At 41.7% G+C, this 23,431-nt stretch overlaps 1 protein-coding gene across 8 annotated transcripts in view; it reads left to right on the top strand.

The window, feature by feature from the left end:
- The window catches only part of ESRRG (estrogen related receptor gamma), a 540,935-nt gene extending 528,094 nt beyond the window's left edge, over window positions 1-12,841 (top strand). For all 8 annotated transcript variants that reach the window (XM_014580752.4, XM_075925198.2, XM_014580754.4 and 5 more), the window contains one exon: window positions 9,202-12,841. In XM_014580752.4, the coding sequence (XP_014436238.1) occupies window positions 9,202-9,446 (245 nt within the window). In that variant the 3' untranslated portion in view covers window positions 9,447-12,841. The remainder of the gene's footprint in view (window positions 1-9,201) is intronic.
- The last annotated feature ends 10,590 nt before the right edge of the window (window positions 12,842-23,431 follow it).

Raw genomic sequence — 23,431 nt, 5'->3', positions numbered from 1 at the left:
AGCCTGAAAGTCTTCCCAGCAATTTTTCAGCCATGAGCCTGAGTCAGCTGATCTGGGCCAGCAGCAGGATTTTTAATCCACATTTAAACTGTGTTGAGGATTCACTCTACTTAAAAATAGGCCAGATCAGTGTATTCCCAACTACATATGTGTTGTCTGAAATTCCATTTTCTGTCTACTTGTTTGTATATGCCCTAGGTGTTCTCTGTGGGGTACCAGAATTTCTTCATTTGTATCTCTGTAATTTCCCTGGTATATGGTGGCGGAGAAGTTCTGCTTTCCAATGTTATAATCAGATATAATCTCCTCTTCAGAAAAGTTTTGCCCAATCACTTTAGCTGACAACAATACCAGACCCCAGGGCAGAACGGTCACTGCCCCCCCCCCCCCCATGCACAAGTCACACCCATAGAGGTATGTATGATACACTGACATTTGGGTATTGTTGTGCCCAGCAAACTGCAAGTTGCTCTGCTAGTGTCCAATGAGCTGCTGGGCACCCTTTCCAGGCATGGCCAGGCCTTCCACATGCCTGTTCAGCTGCCTTCCCGAGCACTGGTACCAGCCTGCACATATCTAGGAGCCCTGCACCTAGTTCAGCCAATTTAAAAGGGGGTCTTCTGGCTGCTACCCCTCCCCACCCCCGATCTATTTAAATTGTCCAGGCCCCTGGGCAGTTGCTGCCTTTGCTCACCACCTCCCAGTGGTAGCCTATGTCAGGCCACCAAATTCATTTTGAGATATACTTCAAATTCAGATCCTGCAATCCAGTGTTGCATTAAAAGCTCTATAATTACTATTCTGCTTGTTCTTGATCTCATCACATTCTCTCAGAATCCTACAACTACTTAATGTTGTATCTATTTTGGACTTGTGAATTACGTAGTTATACAGAACTATCAGTATATCCCCATGGTTGCTTTCAATCAAGTTTTTTCTCCTACTTGTTGATGTTTTCTTCTGTCTCATGTCTTGTGAACATGTAAATGTTTATGCTCACTGCTGAATAATCCCTGTTGCTTGATTGCTACTATTTTCTTGATTTAGACAGCCTCTATTTTTGACATTCAGAAATGCTTCATTTGAAGTCCATGTGTTTCATCTCTTCATATTTTCTTCTTAGTGATATTAAATACATAAACACTACAAAGTACCATTTTAGAGTGGTCTTTCCCTCAGTCTAGGTTCATGCCAAACATTTGCTAGTTTTTGTGCTTTGCGGTGTGTCCTGGGTGGCCAGATGTTTGTTTTCTTCATTTGAGATGAAGCCTGAATGTTAAATGAGGTAGATGGTAATCAGAGTTGGGATCTGGACCTTTACAGTATTTTTCAGAGATGATAGGTCTAATTTTTCTCTTTTCTGCACAATGATATAATTAACCAGGTTTCTGTGAAGCTGATCAAAAGAAGTCCAATTGTATTTTCCCCTGCTGCTATGGGGAAACAAAGCATTTTCAAGAATAAGATGATTCTCAAAGCACAGTTCAATGAGTCAATGTTGATTTTACCTTCTTTCATTGCAAACCTCTGATCGACCACCTTTTTCACCAATTCAGCCATGAAGTCTCTTGCTCTGAGCAGCCGACGTTGGTTGGCATAGTATCAATGAGTTCCTGGGCTGTAGAAATCTTCAACCTCATCCACCTGTGCTCCTTTTTTGCATCCTAATGTCCTCGTTTACTTTCATTGTTAATCTAGGCACTGGGTTGAAAAGATTTCATATCTGAGTGTAGATTTCTACAGGACAGTATCTCTTTGGAATGGTAATTGTAAGATGTCCAGGAGGTGTTGAGCTATTACAAAAATGATTTTTTAAATTTTATATTCACACTTGCCACAGACAGACCATTTAAACTATTTACATTTAACATCTAACTATTTATTATGTTATTTGATATGTTATGCCTTTCTGAGTCTCTGCTTAGCTTCTGTGTTCCCTTAAATTATAATAATTCTCATTTACCTCACCATCATACACTTGCATGGACAGGGTTTATATTCAATAAAATAATATGCTTTTGATTTTCACTTCAGTTCCTGTATTTGCCACTTCATATTTTTTGCAACAATTTCTTTTAACTTTTGGGAGCAGTACAACATTCTGGGCCACTTCCCTTATTTTCAGAAACAAACACCAGCCTGATTAAGATCTACATTAATTTAATACTGGCAAGAGACATAGAGCCAAACTGCAAGGCCAGAACATGAAGAAGGATCTTAGTAGAGATTAATATTTTCTGGAGCAGTCTGCTATCTGACTCATGGTCGTCTAATTAAATAGCACAAATTTAGTGAGTTTGCATTTAAGTGTTTGCAGACGTCAGGATGAGTAAAACTGAAATGATTTTGATTCTTTTCTCTAAACAGGAGGTTAAATGTTAGTAATTAATTTCATTTAAAAAATTTTCAAGCTAAATCAAAGTCTGCAAAGAATAGTTTGAAATCTGAATCACTGTTTGTAAACACACCTCTCTGCTATGTGGTCTGTCCATTTCTTGTGACATACATACCGAGGCATCACTGCCCAAACTTTTGCCCATGAACCCATTAGTTGTCTACAGAGTACATGCAGATGGCCCTTGGACAGTTGGCTGGTGACTCTGGGTTCATCTACATAACACCCTTACCTCAAAATAAGCTACGCAATTTGCACTATGTAAATTGCGTAGCTTATTTCGAGGTTAGTTCAAAAAAGCTTATTTTGAAATTCGGTGCTGTCTACACGGTGCCAAATTTAGAAATAAAGCACTATTCCAACAAGTCCCTTAATACTTGTGGAACAAGGGTTACAGGGACGTTAGAATAGTGCATCCATTATTTTGAAATACATTTCGAAATAACGGGTGCATTTAAAGACACGGAATTGCTATTCTGGGATACTTCCGGTATCCTGAAATAGCCCTGCTGTCTAGATGTAGCCTGTGTTTCCCACTGCCAAATTGATTTAAAAGACAGCAAAAATGCATTGCTACTATTACTTTTCTGTGTAAGCAATTTCATTGTATATCCTAGGGATGCTACATGATCACTGAGGTGAAAGGAAGGAAGCCACAATACAAATCCCTCTCTTAAAATGTAGTCCACACTGTGAAAAGGTTTGGGAGTCTGAGGTGTAACAGCTATGCTATGTCACAGATTCCAATTCGCTTTCCATCTTTTTTTTTCTGTGCTTCCCCTCCCTCCCCCATAATCAAATCTAGTATAAGGGGAAAATGTACAGGCAGCAAGCATTTGTAAAGTCATATAGCTGTAATTTAATTTGAGTTGCATTGTTACAGATTTGCAGAATCCCCATTGATTTCAATAAAAGTCTTGTACTCATCTGAGGAAAACATTACGAACCCACAATGTCTGCCCCCTGTCACTTTGAAAATTCAAACTTCACATCCACTGCATGAAAGGAAAATTTACCCAGTTAGGTGTAATCGGCATAATATGGTAAAGGGTAGAAATTAGCAAACATGTAAGGTAAATTTCTGCTATGTTTTGGCCTCTTTTTGCTCCTCTGGTGGCCAGAGGGGCTCAAGAACAGGCTAATTTGGCGAGCTGAATTTCTTTGGGATGGAAGTCCTTTCACCTGGCACAGAGCCAGCATACATGGTTCCTATACCAGCCCCCTAAGCATAGGTCTGGCGTAGAGAGAATGGAAGGCGTAGTCTGCACGTATAGCATGGGGATGGTCAGCTCCTTGGGGATTGTTATTGGCCACCAGAGTTTAGAGCAGTCAACACATTGTGCAATCAGAGAATCAGTGATCTGTTACTAGAAAATTGGCGCAATAGAGAGCCTGGGTTTTGGAATGCCATGCAAAGGTTTACAAAAACAATCATTTTAAATGGAGTCCAGTGGTGGTCAAGAAGTGTTTGTTTATGAATGCTGAATTTAATAGAGTACTCCATGTTTAATATCAGAATGTATGTGTGTGCATGTGCATTGTTATGTTATATACGGAGGGATTTGCCTTAAATTGTCACAGGTGAATAGTATTAACCAACCAGTTCTATACTAATACAAAAGAAGGGAAGATCTGAAGTTTTTGTTACACAAGTTTGAGTGATAGGAACAGTCTAAAATTTAAGAGATTTCCTTTTTAAATTTTTTAATCCTTATCTCTCCTTCACATATTTTGTTTTTATTATTCCCTTCTAATTTTTTTTACGCTGACCACCTTAGTGCATTATCTATTCTCTACAGTGTATGTGTATCATATCTAACTACCTGATTCTGAAAGCATCCATTCACTGAGACATAGAATTATTAACCATCTAAACCCCCCAAACGACTTTGTTATGTGTAATTAATAGATAAAACTGTAATCTGAATCAGTAAAATATGCTAAATGATCCAAACTTGTATATAAGGGTATGTCTACACTACAAAGTTAATTCGAACTAACAGACTTTAGTTCGAATTAACTTTGATAGGCGCTACACTAGCGCTCCGCTAGTTCGAACTTAATTCAAACTAGCGGAGCGCTTAGTTCGAACTAGGTAAATCTCATTGCACGAGGACTAAGCCTAGTTCGAACTTACTAGTTCGAATTAAGGGGTGTGTAGCCCCTTAATTCGAACTAGTGGGAGGCTAGCCCTCCCCAGCTTTCCCTGGTGGCCACTCTGGCCAACACCAGGGAAACTCTATTGCCCCCCTCCCGGCCCCGGACCCCTTAAAGGGGCACGGGCTGGCTACGGTGCCTGTGCCAGGTGCAAGCCTGCCAGCGCCCAGCTAGCAGACCCTGCACCTGGCACGGCTCGAGCCAGCCACCCGATGCCCCCCAGCCCTCCCCCTCTTCCCGGGACCAGGCTGGCGGCTCCCGGGAGCTTGCCCAGGACCGCAAGAGGCGGGCACCCGCCTGGTCTAGTGCGGACATCGTGGACCTCGTCCACTACCTCCACACTTGGCACAGGAAAGTGGCCGTCTAGGGCAGGAAAGCTGCCAGGCTGGCCACCCAGGAGTAGGTTTGCATGAAAATCAAGGGGGTCCACTGAGACCCCCGACCCTGAGCCCTGAGCTTGGAATGGCCATACTGGGTCAGACCAAAGGTCCATCTAGCCCAGTAGCCTGTCTGCCAACAGCAGCCAACACTAGGGACCCTGGAGGGGATGGACTGAAGACAGTGACCAAGCCATTTGTCTCGTGCCATCTCTCTCCAGCCTTCCACAAACTTTGGGCAGGGACACCACTCCTACCCCCTGGCTAATACCACTCCATGTACCCAACCTCCATGACTTTATCTCACTTCTCTTTAAACTCTGTTCTATTTCTCGTCTTCACAGCCTCCTGCAGCAAGGAGTTCCACAGGTTGACTATTTGCTTTGTGACTCTGTTATTAGTTTGAAGCCTGCTACCCATTCCTTTCCTTTGGTGTCCTCTAGTCCTTCTATTATGGGAACTAATGAAGAACTTTTCTTGATGCACCCTCTCCACCCCACTCATGCTTTTATAGACCTCTATCCTATCCCCCTCCGTCTCCTCTTTTCTAAACTGAAAAGTCCCAGTCTGTTTAGCCTCTCTTCATATGGGACCTGTTCCAAACCCCTCATCATTGTAGTTGCCCTCCCCTCTCCCACCCTCTCTTCCCCTCTCCCACCTCCTTTTCCCAGTCTCTCCCAGTTTTGTTCAATAAAGAGAGATTCTATTTTTGAACACAGTTGTCCTTTATTTTGTACATCAGGAAGGGGGGTTAGGGAAGGGTAAGTGGAAGGAGGTGAGGGAGGAATGGCGTACGAGCCCCCGATGGGGAGGACTGGGCTGGCTCTGCGGGCTTCCGGGGGTGGAAGCTCTCCTGCAGCCTCCCAATTGCCCCCTCTCCCCAGATGGCAGCCTGCAGCAAGTGCAGCCGGGCTGATGGCCGAGTGCTGTGATGTGCCCAGTGTGGGCACTCAGGGAACTCCAAGCCAGGGCTGCTTTGGAAACGGGGAACCCCTGAGAACTGTCTGTCCTGGGTGGGGGTCGGGTCCCTTTAAGCACAGCCCTCGGCTAGCCTGAGGCAGCAGCTCCACGCTCTAAGTCCTCATCTGATGCCCTGCCGGCACTGCTTCCGGCCATCCTTAACCCTGGTTCAGGTCCACTTAATGTGGACATGCTAGTTTGAATTAGCAAAATGCTAATTCGAACTAGTGTTTTAGTCTGGATCCGTTAGTTCGAATTAGCTTAGTTCGAATTAACTAATTCCAACTAAGTTAGTTTGAATTAGCGCTGTAGTGTAGACATACCCTAATTGTTTGTTTAAGACCAGGAACAATAACTTTTTTTCAGTTTGTACCTTTCTTTCAAGGTGGAATATAGGCCATTCTTTGTTAACCTCTTATTCATCCGTGCATGTAATGTTTTTTTCCCCTTTCACATTGCCTTTTTTAGTAAAGAGGAGAATTTCCCACATGCTGAAATTATCTCATAAAAGAGGTATTAGTAGGAAATATATGTATCTTATCTTTAAGATTCTAGTTCAGGTTTCTGGACCTAATCCTGCAATTGTTACTCACTTCAGCAACTTTTAGTCAAATGGTCCAATGAAAGCCAGTGGAGACACATGCTTGAACAAAAATTACTTTGATAAGTAAGACTTGCAAAAATCAAACTCATGTAGCACAACCTGATAGACAGTTATCTTCTGTAAGATAAAACTGACAAATTAGATGCTGTGTCAGCCACCAGATATATGATACTGCTTAATACAAGAGATGAAATAATCATATAATTGATTTTAAAGTTTTTGACTATTTAGCAAAGCTCTTTTTTCAGATGTAATGATGTGAAAGTGAAATGTCTTCCTGTAGCCCCAAAACAAAGCTGCTACGATATGAGAGGTAGGAGGGGTCCCAAATCTACCTTCATCAGCTCTCCGATGATGGTGGTGTAACTATCTCTTAGAGAAGAAAAGAACATTTCTCCCCCCTTCACCTCCCCACTGCTGGAGAAAGAGAGGCTGTTAGGGTTCCTGTGGCTAAGTACTGAAGTGCCTTAACATTTCAATCTTGTTAGAAGATATCAGATAGCAATTAAGAGCTAACAGAGAAAAAGAATGGGAAATTATTATTTTATTATTATCTAACACATTTCATGTCAGAAACCATACCCAGGCAATTTAGGACAATACCTCTTTGACTTCTAGGGAAGGATAATCTATTGCAAGTGATGTACCCAATGCCCATTATTGCGCTCAGAAAACTATATAAGGTTCTGTCACCTTTACATATCTGAACCACTTGTTTCATGGTCCACGTTTCTCGCCACCCCCAATCTTCCATTATTTAGCTTTCATCGTTAAAGGAAATAATCATAGGATTAGGACTACAAATTTAAAATACACCCATTGGCTGTGTCTACACTGGGCCACTTATTCCGGAAAATCAGCCGCTTTTCCGGAATAAGCTGCGAGCTGTCTACACTGGCCCTTGAATTTCCGGAAAAGCAACGATGCTCTACTGTACAAAATCAGCCGCTATTCCAGAAAAACTATTCTGCTCCCGCTCGGGCATAAGTCCTTATTCCGGAACACTGTTCCGGAAAAGGGCCAGTGTAGACAGCCCAGTAGTCTTTTCCGGAAAAAAGCCCCGATCGCGAAAATGGCGATTGGGGCTCTTTTCCGGAAAAGCGCGTTTACATTGGCCACAGATGCTTTTCCGGAAAAAGGGCTTTTCCGGAAAAGCAGCCTGCCAATGTAGATGCTCCTTTTCCGGAAAAACTGAAAACAGAATAGTATTCCGTTTTAAGCAGTTCCGGAAATTCATGCCAGTGTAGACACAGCCATTTTGTTGTAGTGTGTTTGGCTTTTTGATTACATCTCTTTGCTTTGTATCTGTGCTCTTCAGGGCTTTAATTTAGGTTGGACTAAATCTCCCCTTGTTGTCTGCAGCTTCTACTGCTTGAATCTTACCAGGTCACTTGGCAGTCCAGTTTGGTTCCTCCAGTTTGGTTCCTCCTGTGTGTTTTGGTTAGGTCTCTTATTCAAAACAGTTGAGTTTATCCCACTGAAACAGCTAGACAGACAACAAGTATCCAGGCAAGATGAAGAGAAGCATTTGGCTTTTTTATTTTGTTTTAGATTAATTGGCAGAAATATCACAATGGGACTCAAACTGCCTCCTAACACTGACATGTCCTGCTAGATGTAGCCTGCCCAGAATAGAGGCATCTCCAAACACCACCCAGATGTGCTCTGCAGACCACTTGATTAGAATTTATGTAAGGATGACTGGCAGGAAGGAAATGTTCTGTGCTAGCCCATGAAGGATGAAAGAAGTCACATGCACACACAGTTTCCTTGTGCAAGCCCATGTGACAGACCAGTGGCCCTTTTTTTCTGAACAATGGCATCTCAGTCTGTAACCATGGAGATTGCCATGGATTGATGCCACACATTTTGAAGGGAGCCATTTTTGCAGAGCTAGCAATATAGGCTGTGACTGAGTGGGACTCTGCTCTTTCATTACTCTAATATCTGTGGAACTAGGAAAATGACCACAGGTTGAACCTCTCTGATCCAGCACATTCGGGACCTGATCAGTCCTGAATGAGGGAATTTGCTGGACCAAAAGAGTTTCCTTGCTACTAGTTGCCCAGATCACCTTCCCTCCATGCTGCCAGCCCCAGTCATGCCCCCTGCCAGGCTGCCGGGCTGCCCAGGTCCTAACCTCACTATCGGGGCTAGCCCCAGACCCACTACTGGGAATGCTGTGGCTGCTGTGTGTCTGGCCCCGGCCCTCCTACTGGAGCTGCCACAGCCCTTGCTGTGTTACCGGGCCTCCGGCGCCAGTCCCAGGTTCCAGCCCCACTGGGCTCCAAGCCAGGACTCCCTGGTCCAGGAACACCATAGTTATGCCAGACCACGGATGTTGCCGGATGAGGGAGTCCCAGTTTTGGAAGGTCCAATCTGTCTAGGAAATGTGTCTATTTGTTGCAGGGATAGTTTTTAACTTTTTCACGTGTACATTCACTTAGCACTTTTACAGATGGCAATTACATGTGTGTAATTACACAAGGAGACCTAAATATTTTCCTGAAGGTCAATAGAGAAATAGTTACCCACTTACCTAGCTTATCTTAAACTAAGATGGATGTATTTACAGAGTATTTTCCAAGTCCATCAATAATTATAGTACCGTTACTTATTACAGTGCACATTACAGTCTAGAACTGTTATGCTGTCATCCAACATCCCAGCACACTGCTGAAAACTGATGTTGCTCCTCTATTTTGCAGACTCAATGCACATAGAAGATGTTGAAGCAGTGCAGAAACTTCAGGATGTCTTACATGAGGCTCTACAGGATTACGAGGCCGGGCAGCATATGGAAGATCCACGCCGAGCTGGCAAGATGCTGATGACTCTCCCACTTCTGAGGCAAACTTCCACTAAGGCCGTGCAGCATTTCTACAACATCAAACTTGAAGGCAAAGTCCCCATGCACAAACTTTTTTTGGAAATGCTGGAGGCCAAGGTCTGACTAAAGCATAATGGGCCTTCCCATCATGCTCATTGAAAAAAGGGAAAATACACAGGATAATAATGGCAACGAAACTTAGTGTTTAATTAAGGGAAAAAATGACTGCACTGATATTTAGCAGCAAGACTGTGAAGCAGCTTTCAACTCTTTCTTCTGTGTCTATCTGATGCAGGTTTTTTTTTCTTTCCTGTTTTCCTTTTCTGTTCTTTTATTTCTTCCTCTTCCTCTCTCACCCCTCCTCCCCCACCCTTTGCTGCTGAACTTTTTAAAAGAGGTCTCTAATTGAAGAGAGATGGAAGCCAGGCCTGCCAAAGGATGGAAATCCATAATATGGATGCCAGTGAACTTATTATGAACCATAATGTCCCCAGTGACAAAGGAATCAAAGAAAGAACCATCATACCTTGCAGTACAGTACAACACGATGAACTGACTGAATGCAGTATTAGATTTCATAGGAGCAGTCTCTAATTAGACAACTAAGCAACGATGCATCGGCTGCTTCTTATCATTGCATTTTCCATCTAGATCAGTTACAGCCATTTGATTCCTTAATTGTTTTTTCAAGTCTTCCAGATATTTCTTAGGTTAGCTACAATGTAACTTTTTCAGGGAATAGTTTAAGCTTTATTCATTCATGCAATACTAAAGAGAGAAAAAAATACTGCATTTTTGTGCTGGCTTGAACAATGATGAACAATAATGAAGGACAAATGAATCCTGAAGGAAGATTTTTTTAAATGTTTTGTTTCTTCTTACTAATGGAGATTTTTTTGTACCAGCTTTACCACTTTTCAGCCATTTATTAATGTGGGAATTTATCTTACTAAAGCAATAGTTGAAGGGAAGGTGCATATTATCACGGATGCAATTTATGTTGTGTGCCAGTCTGGTCCAAAACATCCAGTTTCTTAACATGAGCTCCAGTTTCTAACTAAATGTTCACTGACACAAAGAATTAGATTACACCTACCGCATATCTGAGTAGTCTAATATCAAGTATAAATCTATGGTAAGAGAGTGTGACTGTACAAATGTACAGTTGCTACATGATTTCTAAATGATTCAGTTGTAAATGAATGAGATACTGCCTGTTACTTGCAAAGTTATAATCACACAAAGACCTGTGTACCAATACTAGCATAGAGGCAATAAGACAAATGCCAATGTTTGCAAAATTAAGAAATCAGAATAGTAGACTTCTGACCAAATTCAACAATTTAACACGTCCACACTTTAGTTATTAACTTAGACTTTATTTTGGAAATTGCAATTTTTAACAAGTAGCTAAATCAATATATGTGCTTTTCAACCAGTATTGTCACAGCATGAAAGTCAGTCAGTTTCAAGACTGTTAGAGGTGTAATCTAATGTATAAGCCAATTAGATGCCCCCAGAAAACTACAGTCGCTAAATAACCAATAAACAATAACCTCCATCAAATGCTATACCAATGTACCAGTGTTAGTAGCTGCTCCCTGTACTATGTGAACATCCTTATTCTATGTACACAGATGTAATTAAAATTGTAATCCTAACAAACAAAAGAAATGTAGTTCAGCTTTTCAGTGTTTCATGTTTGCTGTGCTTTTCCAAATTTTTATGTTGCATTCAAAGACTGTTGTCTTGTTCTTCTTGTGGTGTTTGGATTCTTGTGGTGTGTGCTTATAGACACAGGGTAGAATTAGAGACAATATTGGATGTACAATTCCTCAGGAGATTACAGTAGTATATTCTATTCCTTACTGGTAATAAGGTTCTTCCTAGTAATAATTAAGAGATCGAAACTCCAAAACAAGTACTCATTACTGACAGATACACATTGAAATAATAATATTTTCAAAACAAGGGATAATTTCTGTAACAGTTTATTATAGAATACCAATGTATAGCTTAGAAATAAAACTTTGAATATTTCAAGATTCTAGATAAGTCTAATTTTTAAATGCTGTAAATATAGCTTTTATTCAATCATCTCTCAGATGTTGTTATTAACTCGCTCTGTGTTGTTGCAAAACTTTTTTGGTGCGGACAAGTTTCCAAAACTATTGCTACTTTGTGTGCTTTAAACAAAATACAATAGGCTGATGGTGCATCAGCCTTGTGCTAGAAAATACTGTGTATCTATCATTAGCTCTATGGGACTATATTGTAGATTGTGTTTTCTCAGTAGAGAAGTGACTGTAGTGTGATTCTAGATAAATCATCATTAGCAATTCATTCAGATGGTCAATAACTTGAAATTTATAGCTGTGATAGGAGTTCAGAAATTGGCACATCCCTTTTAAAAATGACAAAAAAATACAACTCCTGGGAAAAAAAGGTGCTGATTCTATAAGATTATTTATATATGTAAGAGTGCAAAAAATGTTTATTTTCCAGATAGTTTGTGCAGGGTTTAAGTTACTACTGTTCAATTACAGTATATATATATATATATAAATATAAATATATAATATAAATATTGTTTTGCTGTATCACATTAAAGAACTTGGGCTTCAGGGTCAAAAGCCAATAAACTAAAAATACAAAAAACACAGAAAAATGGAGATGTGTTAAAGGCACAAGGTGCAAACATTAGTTTTCATTTTTAGTAATTTGTAGAGCTGCAAAAGAACAAGTATCTCAAGACTTTAAAAACTTTTCAATGAAATAAGGCTAAAAGAACTGCACAGTCTTTATAATAATGTTAATCCTAAACCTAGCTGGAGGAGAGTTCTTTCAAGACCACTTATTTAATGTGAAGTGTTGGGAAAATTTCAAAAGGTGTCTGTTTTAGCCATTATGATTTAATTTCTATTTTTTGCTTCATTTTTTATTTTTTCTTATTTAAAGCAATATGATTGTGTGACTCCCAGAAGTTACACATTTGTTTCAATCAGATCAGATTGTTGTATTTATTCCACTATTTTGCATTTAAATGATAACATAAAAAAGATATAAAAAATTAAAACTGCTATTTTTCTTATAGAAGAGAAAATGGGTGTTGGTGATTGTATTTTAATTATTTAAGCGTCTCTGTTTACCTGCCTAGGAAAACATTTTATGGCAGTCTTATCGTGCAAAGATTGCAAAAGAACAAAAAAAAATTAAACTGCTTATAATAAATAAAAATCCAGGAGTTGCATAATAGCCAGTAGTAAAATAACCATGTCTATAGCTGTAGATGGGCTTCACATCTGTAAAGCAATCAACTGTATATTTTTGTGATGTGTATCATACCGTGTGCTCCAACCAATGTCCATTTGTGTAAATGTATTTATTTTATATTGTATATATTGTTAAATGCAAAAAGGAGATATGATTCTGTAACTCCAATCAGTTCAGATGTGTAACTGAAATTATTATGCCTTTCAGGATGATGGTAGAGCAATATTAAACAAGCTTCCACTTTTGATCGCTTTTATTTTATTTTTTGTGTTGTGGTTATGTTTTTTTGGTTTTTGTTTTTGTTATAAGAGGGAAACAATTCAATAAGCATTACCTTTTGTTACTTCCATTCAAAGAGTAGCAAGCATTACCCCTTTCCCTTTAAAGTAGAGTACAAGTCTAAATAAATGCTATATAAAGGCTTGTCAAAATGAATTCCAGTGTGGTGCAAGACATTTTGCATACTCTTAAATATGCAAAATGTCTCATAGCACATTAGAATTCATTCTGACAAGCCTTTATATAGCTCTTATTTAATCTTAAAGCATCTCCACATCAACCTGCATTACTCAAAATCATTGTCTCTCTGTCAATGTCATAAAAGAAAACTTTCCCACTATTTTAAGATCATATTAATACCATCTAGAAATAATTATTTGATTTCTCCATCAACAACTAAATCCATCATTCATTTCCTATAAAAGGGACTCCTTTTACATGTTCTGGGTTTGTTTCTTTTAAAATATATGCATTATTTGAACCAGCTTTCATGCATAGAAGTAAGTAGTCATGGGAGCAATAATAGAGATTGGTGTTAATGAAGAACTCTCATTAGTCTTGAAGATCCAAAGGGTTAAACAGCTTGGTTTAAAACTGACAGTAAATAGCCTCTCAACCTTTTACCAACTGAAAGGTTATAGCCCTTATTGCACTGGGTCCAACTGTGTGTCCTGCGGACCCTTCTGGAGCCGTCACAGAAGTGCTAATGTGTGCTTTTCTTGCTTTTTAGACTCTCTTCTTGATAGTATTTTGTCATTGTGTTTGCCCAACATATTTCTCACCTTCAGTGCTGGCTATTCCCTGGAGACTTTGGCTGATGACACAAAGGCTACTGAACTGAATGGTATTCAGGGACAAGAATTGTTTCAGTCATTCAGACAAACTATCAGGAGAACGCTTGGTATTTTAGAATTGTACAGTCTTTTAATTAGTAATATGCCATTGAAGGATATGAGAAGGGGGGAGGGAAAGTACTTTCTACATTTTACTTGTTTTAAGAAAGTTCTCCTGGAATAAAGGAATGACAGAAAGAAATCCAAATATTTTGAAACAGCATATACAATTTTGCCTGACTTGACTTTTATGATTTGATTTTGAGTTCTTGCCCAGTAGCTCTTCAGACTGGAGTATAATGCATCATCACATCCTAAAATGGAGAGCAGCATTGTTCAGAACATATCATTCTAAAAAAAGCAAAGCAAACTGTAATTTGCCATATGTAAACAATATGCCACTCTTCGAGTTGCAGATGCCCCAGATTTGAACAAAATGTAATTGTATCTATTCATTGGCTTGAAACGTTTGACTGTGAACATTTCCACAAACATTTCTTATAATAAGTAGCACTTCTATTCCATTGTTCAGCTAAGGATCTCAGAACAAGCATTGAATGAGCATCACATTTTCCCAGGAAAGGCATAAATAGGGGTATATACAAAGCAGAGAGCGTTTCACACAACTGAAATGCACCCACTTCTGGGTGCACCATGGCAAACATTTAACAGCTAATAGCACTACACAGCTGCTTAGTTGAGGAAGTGGACAACTATCCAATAGAAATATTTAAATAGGCACAAATATTTTTGCAAGTACCCATGGGGAAGTTGGCCAAGACTCACTAACTCTTAGCTGTAAAAGAGGAAAAGTGCTCAGAAGCTTGGTTTTTAAATCTCATTCAACAGGTGTTCTCTCCACCAGTGTGCTATCTAGTGCTAAAATGCAAAAGATTCAGTACTGATTCTGGAGGAAAAAGTGCTACTAATTGAGTATGTCACTGAACCACATTCTACTTCCGATAGCATCTTGGTTATCCTTGGAGACTCCCTGCCAGCAATAGTCTACTTCTCCTTCGCTTTTTATGATCTCATGGACTCACAGTACTGGGTGATATGGAACACCACCAAATTAGTAGCTTATATTCTCTCTAGATAAGCCTTCTGTAGAAAAAGACATTGTATGGAAATCAGTCTTCAGGCACTATGTATTTTATGCATACACTTGTGTTTGTGGTTATTTAGAATGTGGTACTATTGTTACAGAAATACTAGTACAGATTAAATGGATGTAGGAAAACAATATATTTCTAAAGATAAACATATGGAAATATTGCTTATGTAGGGACAAATATCCATGATGCGTAAATGTTCTTTTTAGGTGCTCCCCGCTGTCTCCTCTGGAAATGCCCCATACATGGTATTTTCTCACTTTTTTTTTTTTTTTTTTTTTTTTTTTGCAGAATATCAAAACACTTCCTTATTTTTTCACTTAACCTGTATTGGCTCTTTAGACTGAACACAAGAATGGCACAATTTTAATCTGTTTGCTGAATTCTAAGTCAATTTTTGTTTACCCTTGCTTATTTTCCTTATCTGTTTTTTCACTTGCACCTTTCCTTTCCTTTGCATTCAGTCTCTCTAGTGGATTGTAGTTCTCTTTGATTTCACGTGGCTCTTTGTTAATTACTATATCCTTGTTATATAGTCTGGCTGCAGTAACTACATCACATGTTTTTTCTTGTCTGATAAGATGATGATTTTGTGTATCTAGAATACCTCTCCTCTAACATATTCTATAAACTTTCTCCTCTCCTTTGCTACAGAAATGCAAATGTGGAAAATGCCAGTAGTAGATTTGTTTGCCTTTTTAAAAATTTTATTCACAATCATTTAGTTTTTTATAGGTGGATTGATATATCTTGGTCATGGTAATAGTCGTCTTTGTTGAGATTTTCACCCATTCTTTCCCAGCATTCAAATTCCCAAGACTAATTTCTTACTATGTTAATATAAAAAAGCACGTAGCAGTAGATTGATTACACACAGCATCTTATTATTAAGTAGAACAGAAAAGAAGGGCATTTCAAAATATAATCCTCCTTTCCCAGGAGTATTCGTCTTGTTCTCCATGAAGTTAAAGGTCTGAAATAATGTGCCCATCAGGAGCTCAATGTTGCATGTCCATGCCAGTTGGTCCAAGGGCTTGTTATGATGGTAATGACCTGCTGAAACGTGAGCTTTGATGGCAACAATACAATTGCTACCAGCTCACCCGCTGGGAGAAATATTTTATTATTGTCAAATGCCCTCCACAGAGATTTGTTTTGCCTGTTCCTGTTTAAATTAAATTCAGAGCAGCACTGCATTATTATTTCTCTGGAGTATATTTGAAATAAACAACTAGTCCTCAAATTTAGGATTCCTGGCTAGTTTAAATTTTCTTATTAGCAGAAAAATTACAAGAGGTGACAACATAGCTGCAGGAATATGATTATGGCAGCTGTACAAGAGATTTACTCACTGAGCACATGGCCTAAAAGCACAAGAACTCCCTTCTACTTTACAGATGCCAGCCAAATTAATAATTAACTGTGTCATAAATTCTGTAGCCTCAAAGAATGGTGTCCAATAGGAACAATGCTTTTCTGCATCTTTCTATAGGAGTTTTGTCACAAACCTAAGTGAATGCTCTTCACGGGGTGTGTGACTGATCAGACTAAGAAACCAGTGCATGCCATTCCATATCACGGCTGCTCAGTGATAGTATGACTTGGTAGTCCAAAAAAAAAGGTAGTCCAAAAAACATATTACCCCATCCACCCTGTGTCTCCAATAGCCTGGCCCCACTATGGCTACACCACTGCAAACAGCACAGATTCGGAGTCATTTATTGCTGGTTGTCTAAGGCATAACTGCGACATTCTGCTAGCCCTGGCTCACTGAGAGTTTTGGTACAGATTAAATGGGCCAAGTTGTCAACTTCATGGACTACATTCACATACAGGAAACTTTGAGTTCCCGTTCTTAGGATTTCATTCAATATTCTTCTTTTGGAGAATGGCATTCCCATGCTCACCTATGGAATTACTTAAGGGATTGATGGCACTACAGTGTAAAAATAGCTGAGAATTTAGGACACCAATAAATAACACAAAGCACAATACCACATCCTGACTCCATAGCACCACCGTGCGGTAGCTGTAATTCTTCAAACACTTTCCCCAAATGCTGCAACTCTGTGGCAAACAGCGTAATCGAATGGTGCCTGGAAGGGTATTTACATTGCCAAAATACATGTTCTTAATTCAGGTTAACTAACTCGCAGCAGCTAAGTTAAGTTAAAGTTGCAAGGGGAGACCTGCTAAAACCTGGAGAGGAGCCTAGGGTTGGTGATGAGCTGGTAACCTGCATTAACGTTTGCTGCTCACCTGAGGTAAAAGCCAGGTTTTTGTCTCTTCCATGTGATTTTTGCCTGAGTTAACACACCCTTTTTTCTTCAATATAGCCATATGTGAAATCAGGGTTTTTTTATTCAGGCCTTATACTTCTGAAGCATTTGGATAGGGGAGGTAATAGTAAGGTCTGGATTAAGAAAGAGGTTTTGCAGGCTGCAACTCTGGGCTAAGAGGGGCACAAAAGGGTGACAACAGTAATGGCGCTATCTGTATAAACAAGGTTTCATCATAATGACTATTTGCATAGTTTGCATTTATTCAGCACCTTGTGTCCAAAGAAGTCAGTGGACTTTTGAAAAGCAGAGATGTGTTCTTATTTGGGTAAAGAGAGGCCCTGAGAAGTTAAGTTCCCTGTTCATAATTATGCTGCAAGTCAGATAGCTGGCTTCTCACCTGACTCAGCCATTGACTTCCTGGTCTGCACTCTAACCATTAGATTACAATACCTGTACCATGGAAAAATTCCTAGCACATCTTCATGACCTCCTGAGGTCTCTTCCAGCTCTATGATTCTATGATCTCTGGAAAAGTCACCCCACACCATTTAGCTGGATGGATGTGGCAAGGGTGGACTAGCTACTGTTCAGGTTGATGTTTCAGAGAAAATAAACAATGGTAATTGAAAGGAGTTAAAAGGAATGTATTTTTATAGGGCAAGAAAATTGAACTGGAGAGGGTTAGGAGTGTGAATTTAATCTAATATGCTCTAGCTTGCTTTACTGGGAATGTCCAAAAGGGACTGTTAGTAAAAGGAAGTCAATAAGGAGGACACGGTTGTGGAGTGTGGCCTCCAAGGACGGCAAAGGAGCCTTTTTTTTACATGCCTGCATTTAACTTTGACCCTTTAGGACTCTCAAGCTATGTCCACACTGCAGAGTTTTTGTGCAAAAAGGTCCGTTTTTGCATAAATACTCAGAGCGTCCACACCTCAAGTGCGTTTTTGTGCAAAAAAATTTACAGTGAATCGACAGAACGGGGGGGAGGGGGAGGTTGTTGCAGTATAGGTATTCCTCTTTCTACAAGGAATAACTCCGTTTTGCACAAGCGCTCTTGCCCAAAAAGGTATATGTGGATGGGGAAACAGGGTTTTTTGTGCAAAAACAGCCTATCAAAAGAAACACAGGTGCCCTGGTGCCATTCTGTTAATGGCAATCAGGGCTTTCTTGCAAGAGAGCGTCCATACAGTCTGGATGCTCTCTTGTGCAAAAGTGCATCACTTTTCCGATGCACTTTTGCAGTGCGGACACACTCTTGCAGAAGATCTCTTCCACAAAAAGATTCTTGCGCAAGAAGCCTGCAGTGTAAACGTAGCCTCAGCGCCCTCCACTTCTTCCGAAGAAGAATCTGTGTAACACACTGAGGAACTTTCCCTTCTGTTGCCACAGTTATTTTAGTGACAAACAACAACTGAGGCTACCCTCTCTCCATCCAGGCACTTTATTTCTCTCCCCTTGCTCATCCCATCCTTGTTCTCCAGAGCCCTGCAACAGAATTGGAGCCTTCCCTCCCCTATCTGAGCATGCTCTGCATAATTTGTCCCTTAGTGTTCCATTATTCCAAACCAATCTATTAATAAGTAGTACTGGACACACTGAGCTTGAGCTATTGCTCAGTAATACAGGCTCTGAACTACGTTCTAGGAGCCCATGTCATGTGCAAGCGCTTATATGGTCCTTCCTGCTTCGTTGCCCATCCCCATTCAACCATCAAATTTGGCATGGAATATGAATGATTAGTCATTAAACACCACCAGTTAATTAGTTTGTGGCTACTACGTGGTGACCAACTTGGGAAAAAGCAATTCCTCTTAGAAAGCAAATCCCTGTTGGGGGGAAAAAAAAGATAAAAGCTGCTATGTTGCTAATAAGAGCCTGCACTTAACAAAAACAAAAATATTGCTACTTCTGGAAGGCTTTTATTATGGGGCTCCCGTGACAGATTAGTGGCCCAACCCTGAGCCGGGCTGAGTGGGAGTGGCAGGTTTGAGCATTCTGGCGCTACCAAAATTTTTACAGAGTGCCTCATTCAAATTCTTTCTCCTCCCTGCCACCTGTCTAAGGCTCTGGAAGGGAATTTGGGTTGGGAGTTTGGGTGCAGGCTCTGGACTGCAGCAGGGGGCTAGGGGTGGCAAAAGGAAGTGCAAGTTCTTGGGGGGAGTTTGGGAGGAGAGGTTGGCGTGCTCTGGAGGGAGTGGCATGCACAAGATGGTGTGGTAGGAGTGGATGGGGAGAGCCACACTTACCTGGGACCACTCCCCTCTGGCAATGGGTGCTGCTGCCCCAGTGTGTTCCTCAAGACACCACCCCTTTCCCCCCCCCCCCCCGCCATGATCTCCTTGTGCATCCCTCAGCACCACCTGCTTCCCCAGGTGATTTCAAACACATTTCATCCCAGCTGCTAGCATGTGCATCCCTGTGGCCCGAAGGAGGGGGCGGGAGAGGCGGATGCCTGCAGGGGGGCAGCAGGCATCAGCAGGCTGGTGGTGAGTTTTGATGGAGCCCAGCCCCGACCCAGGAGTATTCCTGGGGCTGGGACACCATGGGCCCATATAGTGCGGGTGCTTCCTAGGAGTTTCCTCAGCTTCCCCTGAGCTTAATGGCAGCAAATGCTGAGCAGGGCACTATGCACCGCTCAACACCTGAGGGGATTGGGCCCATGTCACCCTGTACGAGACAACAGAAGGCATCTGTCATCGGCCTAATTTAAGAGCTCCCGCCTCTCATTATATCTGTTCTCAGGCTACCAGCCCACACCTCTCTGCTTATTTAGAAAAAATGACCAGAGCAGAGGCATACGTGTGTAATCGGAGCTGGCCCAATAAAAGCGCCGGAATAGAGGTTATGCGTGTCACCAAGCTGCAAGCAACACGCAGAGGCTGAGACAAATGCTCCGACCACTATGCCTACATGGGGCACTCCCCTCTGCAGCGGTGTCACTTGGCACGTTAAAACCAGCCCTTCCTTCTGAACAAAGCTAGTACAGGGATGGGCGCCCGATGAAACAAGACAGTGTCAGATTGTTACGACAAAAGTACAAATTCAGGGAGAGGATTAGTGAAAGTCTACAGTGTGTGTGGTCACTGGATACTGGTTTAGCCCCTTCACCGCTGACTGTCACCTCAAGCCCCACGAGGCAGCATTGTTCGTCAATGGTTGCGAAGAAAGAGGGGCAGAATCTCTGGTGTGTCTGAGGTGTTCTCTTGCAGGTTTAAAACACCTTTGCTTTTCTTGAATGCCAAAGACACTGCGTTGGCCCAATCCCTATCATCTGCATACCTATGGCACCTAGCTAGCATGCAGCAGATGGGGATCCATCACATGAAACACTTTGCCCTCCACATGGGTAGTGCAGGAACAGTTTGCTGCCCTAGCCCTGTGCATTTATGAGGAATACTCAGGTTACTCTTCCACAAGTTGATGTCTACATTGCACTACATGGCTGTGCTTTAGGAAATCCAGCTAGACACTGGCCCTCCCATTGGCATGTGCTAGCTATTCACCAAGATGCTCAGGAACACAGCCCTGTGCTACAGACATCCCTAAGCCTCAGACTGCCAGATGATAATTGCCATCTTCTTCCCATTGCCTTTGAAGCATCTGGCATTGGCCACTGTTGGAAGACAGGCAATTGGGCTAGCAGGATCTTTGGTCTGGCCATTTATACCATCTTAATTTCCCCCTCACCTCACGAGAAGGGAGAGGGCTCACCAGCTGCCCAGGTGAATGCCCTAATCATTGGGCTACAGTGATTGATGAGGGCTCCCACAATGTTACCAATTGAAGCTGTTCCACTTTAATAAACTAGTACTGCAGTGAAGTGGTGTTTGAGGCTCTCTCTCTAGGCCTGTGCTGGGGCTTCAGTGAGAAGGTGTTTAAGGCTCCCTCTCTAGGCCCCTGCTTGGGGCTTCTCTGGTGCGTTAAGGAAGCTGTTGGTTCAAATCTCCTTTCTGCTCCTTGAAAAGGGTGTGGGAGAAGAGGGAAGTGCTGCAGTCATGTATGTGCCTGGGTTGTACAGCTAGCTGTGGTGATGGAGGTTGGGGGCATCTTGAGCATGCCTGTTGAAACTAATACACTTTAGTTAAATATTTAGACAGCAGCAACTCTGCATGTTGTAGTCCAGAGGTTAGACTGCCTACCTTGCTGAGTGGGGCTGTGAGTTTGAATCCTCCTCTGCTTGATGTAAGAAGGGTTATGGAGGGGTTTCAAACACAGTTGTTCTGCATGTGCCCTAGGTGATGTGGCTTGCTTCCCTTTTGCCTGTGGAAGCTGTTTAATTAAATTGAGCCAAAAGCTGTCTGAGACTTCCTCGGTAGCCCAGGGGTTTGCCTGTGGGCTTGGCCCGCAGCAGGTGTGGTGTGAGTCTGCCTTGGTGCAAGCCTGGGGCTTTGGGTCAGGCGCACAACTACCCTTACTTCTAGTCCAGTTGCTTAAGTAGGGCGGTGGGCAACAAGCAGCCTTTCATGTACATTGTAAACAGCCACTGCTGGGCATTTCGGGCAGTGGCATTTTTATCAATAATGGGTCATATTATTGAGAACTGGCCTTGAGAGGATTGAAATCCATATTGGTCACTGCCATCTGGAACTTTTTTGGTCCCTGCACACTGCACCCTGAAGAGTGGATTTAAGGTCAGGAGGAGATGTTGCCCAGCCATGGGCAGGTTGCGCTCTTATGGTTATCCATGATTAATTTGGATGTATCGGATCAGTAATAACTTTTTAAATGCCCAGAATACAGCCATGCAGTGTGGCCATGAACATTCAGCTCTATGGACCCACAATGCCAGACATATTGTCGTTGTTATAAAAGAGCTCTCAGGTACACTGAAAGAGCCATAGAAGTTTCAAGCAAGCCTGAGGTGTTTTAAGGCTTTCCATGTGTGCTTAGACAACAGTTTACCTATTTATATAAGCTGAAAATCTCTCCTCAAGTAGATGTTGAGATGCCAGTTGCCAGCTCATGCCAAGGTCTCCGTATCTCAGCAGGACACTGACAGACATGTAATTGGAATCTCTCTGGCTCATTTATGGGTTAATACAGCATTGCTAGAATAGCATGGGTGGCGGGTATTGTAGGCAGGAGAGGCTGAACTTCCCCAAACAGCCTATTATGGCCCCTCCCGCAGGCCAGTGCACTTTCCGTAGGGAGTCAGGGTTGGATGTGTTGCCTGCCCAGTGCCCTGAGGCGTGGAGCCCTGGGCGTGTGGGTGCAGCAACCACGCCACCCAGGAACTGTGGGCATTGAAGCTGTAGCACACCAGGGCTGGGGACTTGTATCTCTGCTACAAGCTGAGAAGTGCTGGAGTCATGAGACATTGTGGGTGTGCTTTGGGCTCCTCTTGTGGTTGGCTTGGGGGGGGCGGAGCTAGAAGAGGGGGCATAAAGAGAGAGGCTGGAGGTTAGCCCCCGTCTTGAGGCCTGAGACTAGTGTGGTGGAGAACCTTAAAAGGTGCAGCTATGAAAATTCTGACACCTCCTTCCCATGGGAAGAATAATTAATTAATGATCATAAATAAGCCAGCACATCTGTTATATATAATAAACCACGGGGAGGGGGGGGGAACCTTGTGGGAGGTGTGTGTCTGTGTAAATTATGAGGCCATTTTTACACCTAAGGAAGAACCCATAATGGACAGACAAGTAGTTTAATTGTATGTTGCATCTCAGTTTGAAATGCAATGAAAAAGCTCTTTAATATTTTTAAGTACTCTTCTTCCTGATACTATTTCTATCATACTCTCAGCATATGGCAGCAAACAATGCTGCCTTTGCTGTACCTGGGGCAGCAAAATGTCTAGAAAGTTCATTGTAAAATTGGCTTTGATAATGTTGTGAGAGGTAAATGTACCTGCAAGGAGAGGATTTTATATAGTTACTACACTGAACCCCTTACCACATTGTAACCTAGACTTAGGACACCCATTCATAAGGTAACCGGGGAAAAAATGCACAGTGAAGTGTGTGTATGTGGCGAGAAGGGGAGGGATCCTGCTCCTACAGAGTGACCAAATGTTTCGCTAAATGACTTGCTGAGCCAGGCTAGCCATATATTTTTTATATAAATGGGATCCATCTTTTTCCCAGAAGATTTCAGGAAAAAATTCCAACTCCCAGTGAGAAAAGACTTAAGGTCAGCTTCTGTACTTCACACTACAAAACCTTTTCACACGGTCAGGGTAACAAAGGGACCTGCAAATCTAACAGCAACATGTTTTATAACATGAACAAAATCAGGAGATTTCCGTGACATCCAGGTTTTCTTTTTCAGGGCTGTACTACTTCTTTTGTACCTCTGTTTTAGAAAAGGTTGAGAGAAGGAGGGTGATA

Source organism: Pelodiscus sinensis, chromosome 3 (genome assembly GCF_052426305.1).
Source record: "Pelodiscus sinensis isolate ZL-2025 chromosome 3, ASM5242630v1, whole genome shotgun sequence".
Lineage (NCBI taxonomy): Eukaryota > Metazoa > Chordata > Testudines > Trionychidae > Pelodiscus > Pelodiscus sinensis.
This window is presented reverse-complemented; position numbering and strand designations above follow the sequence as displayed.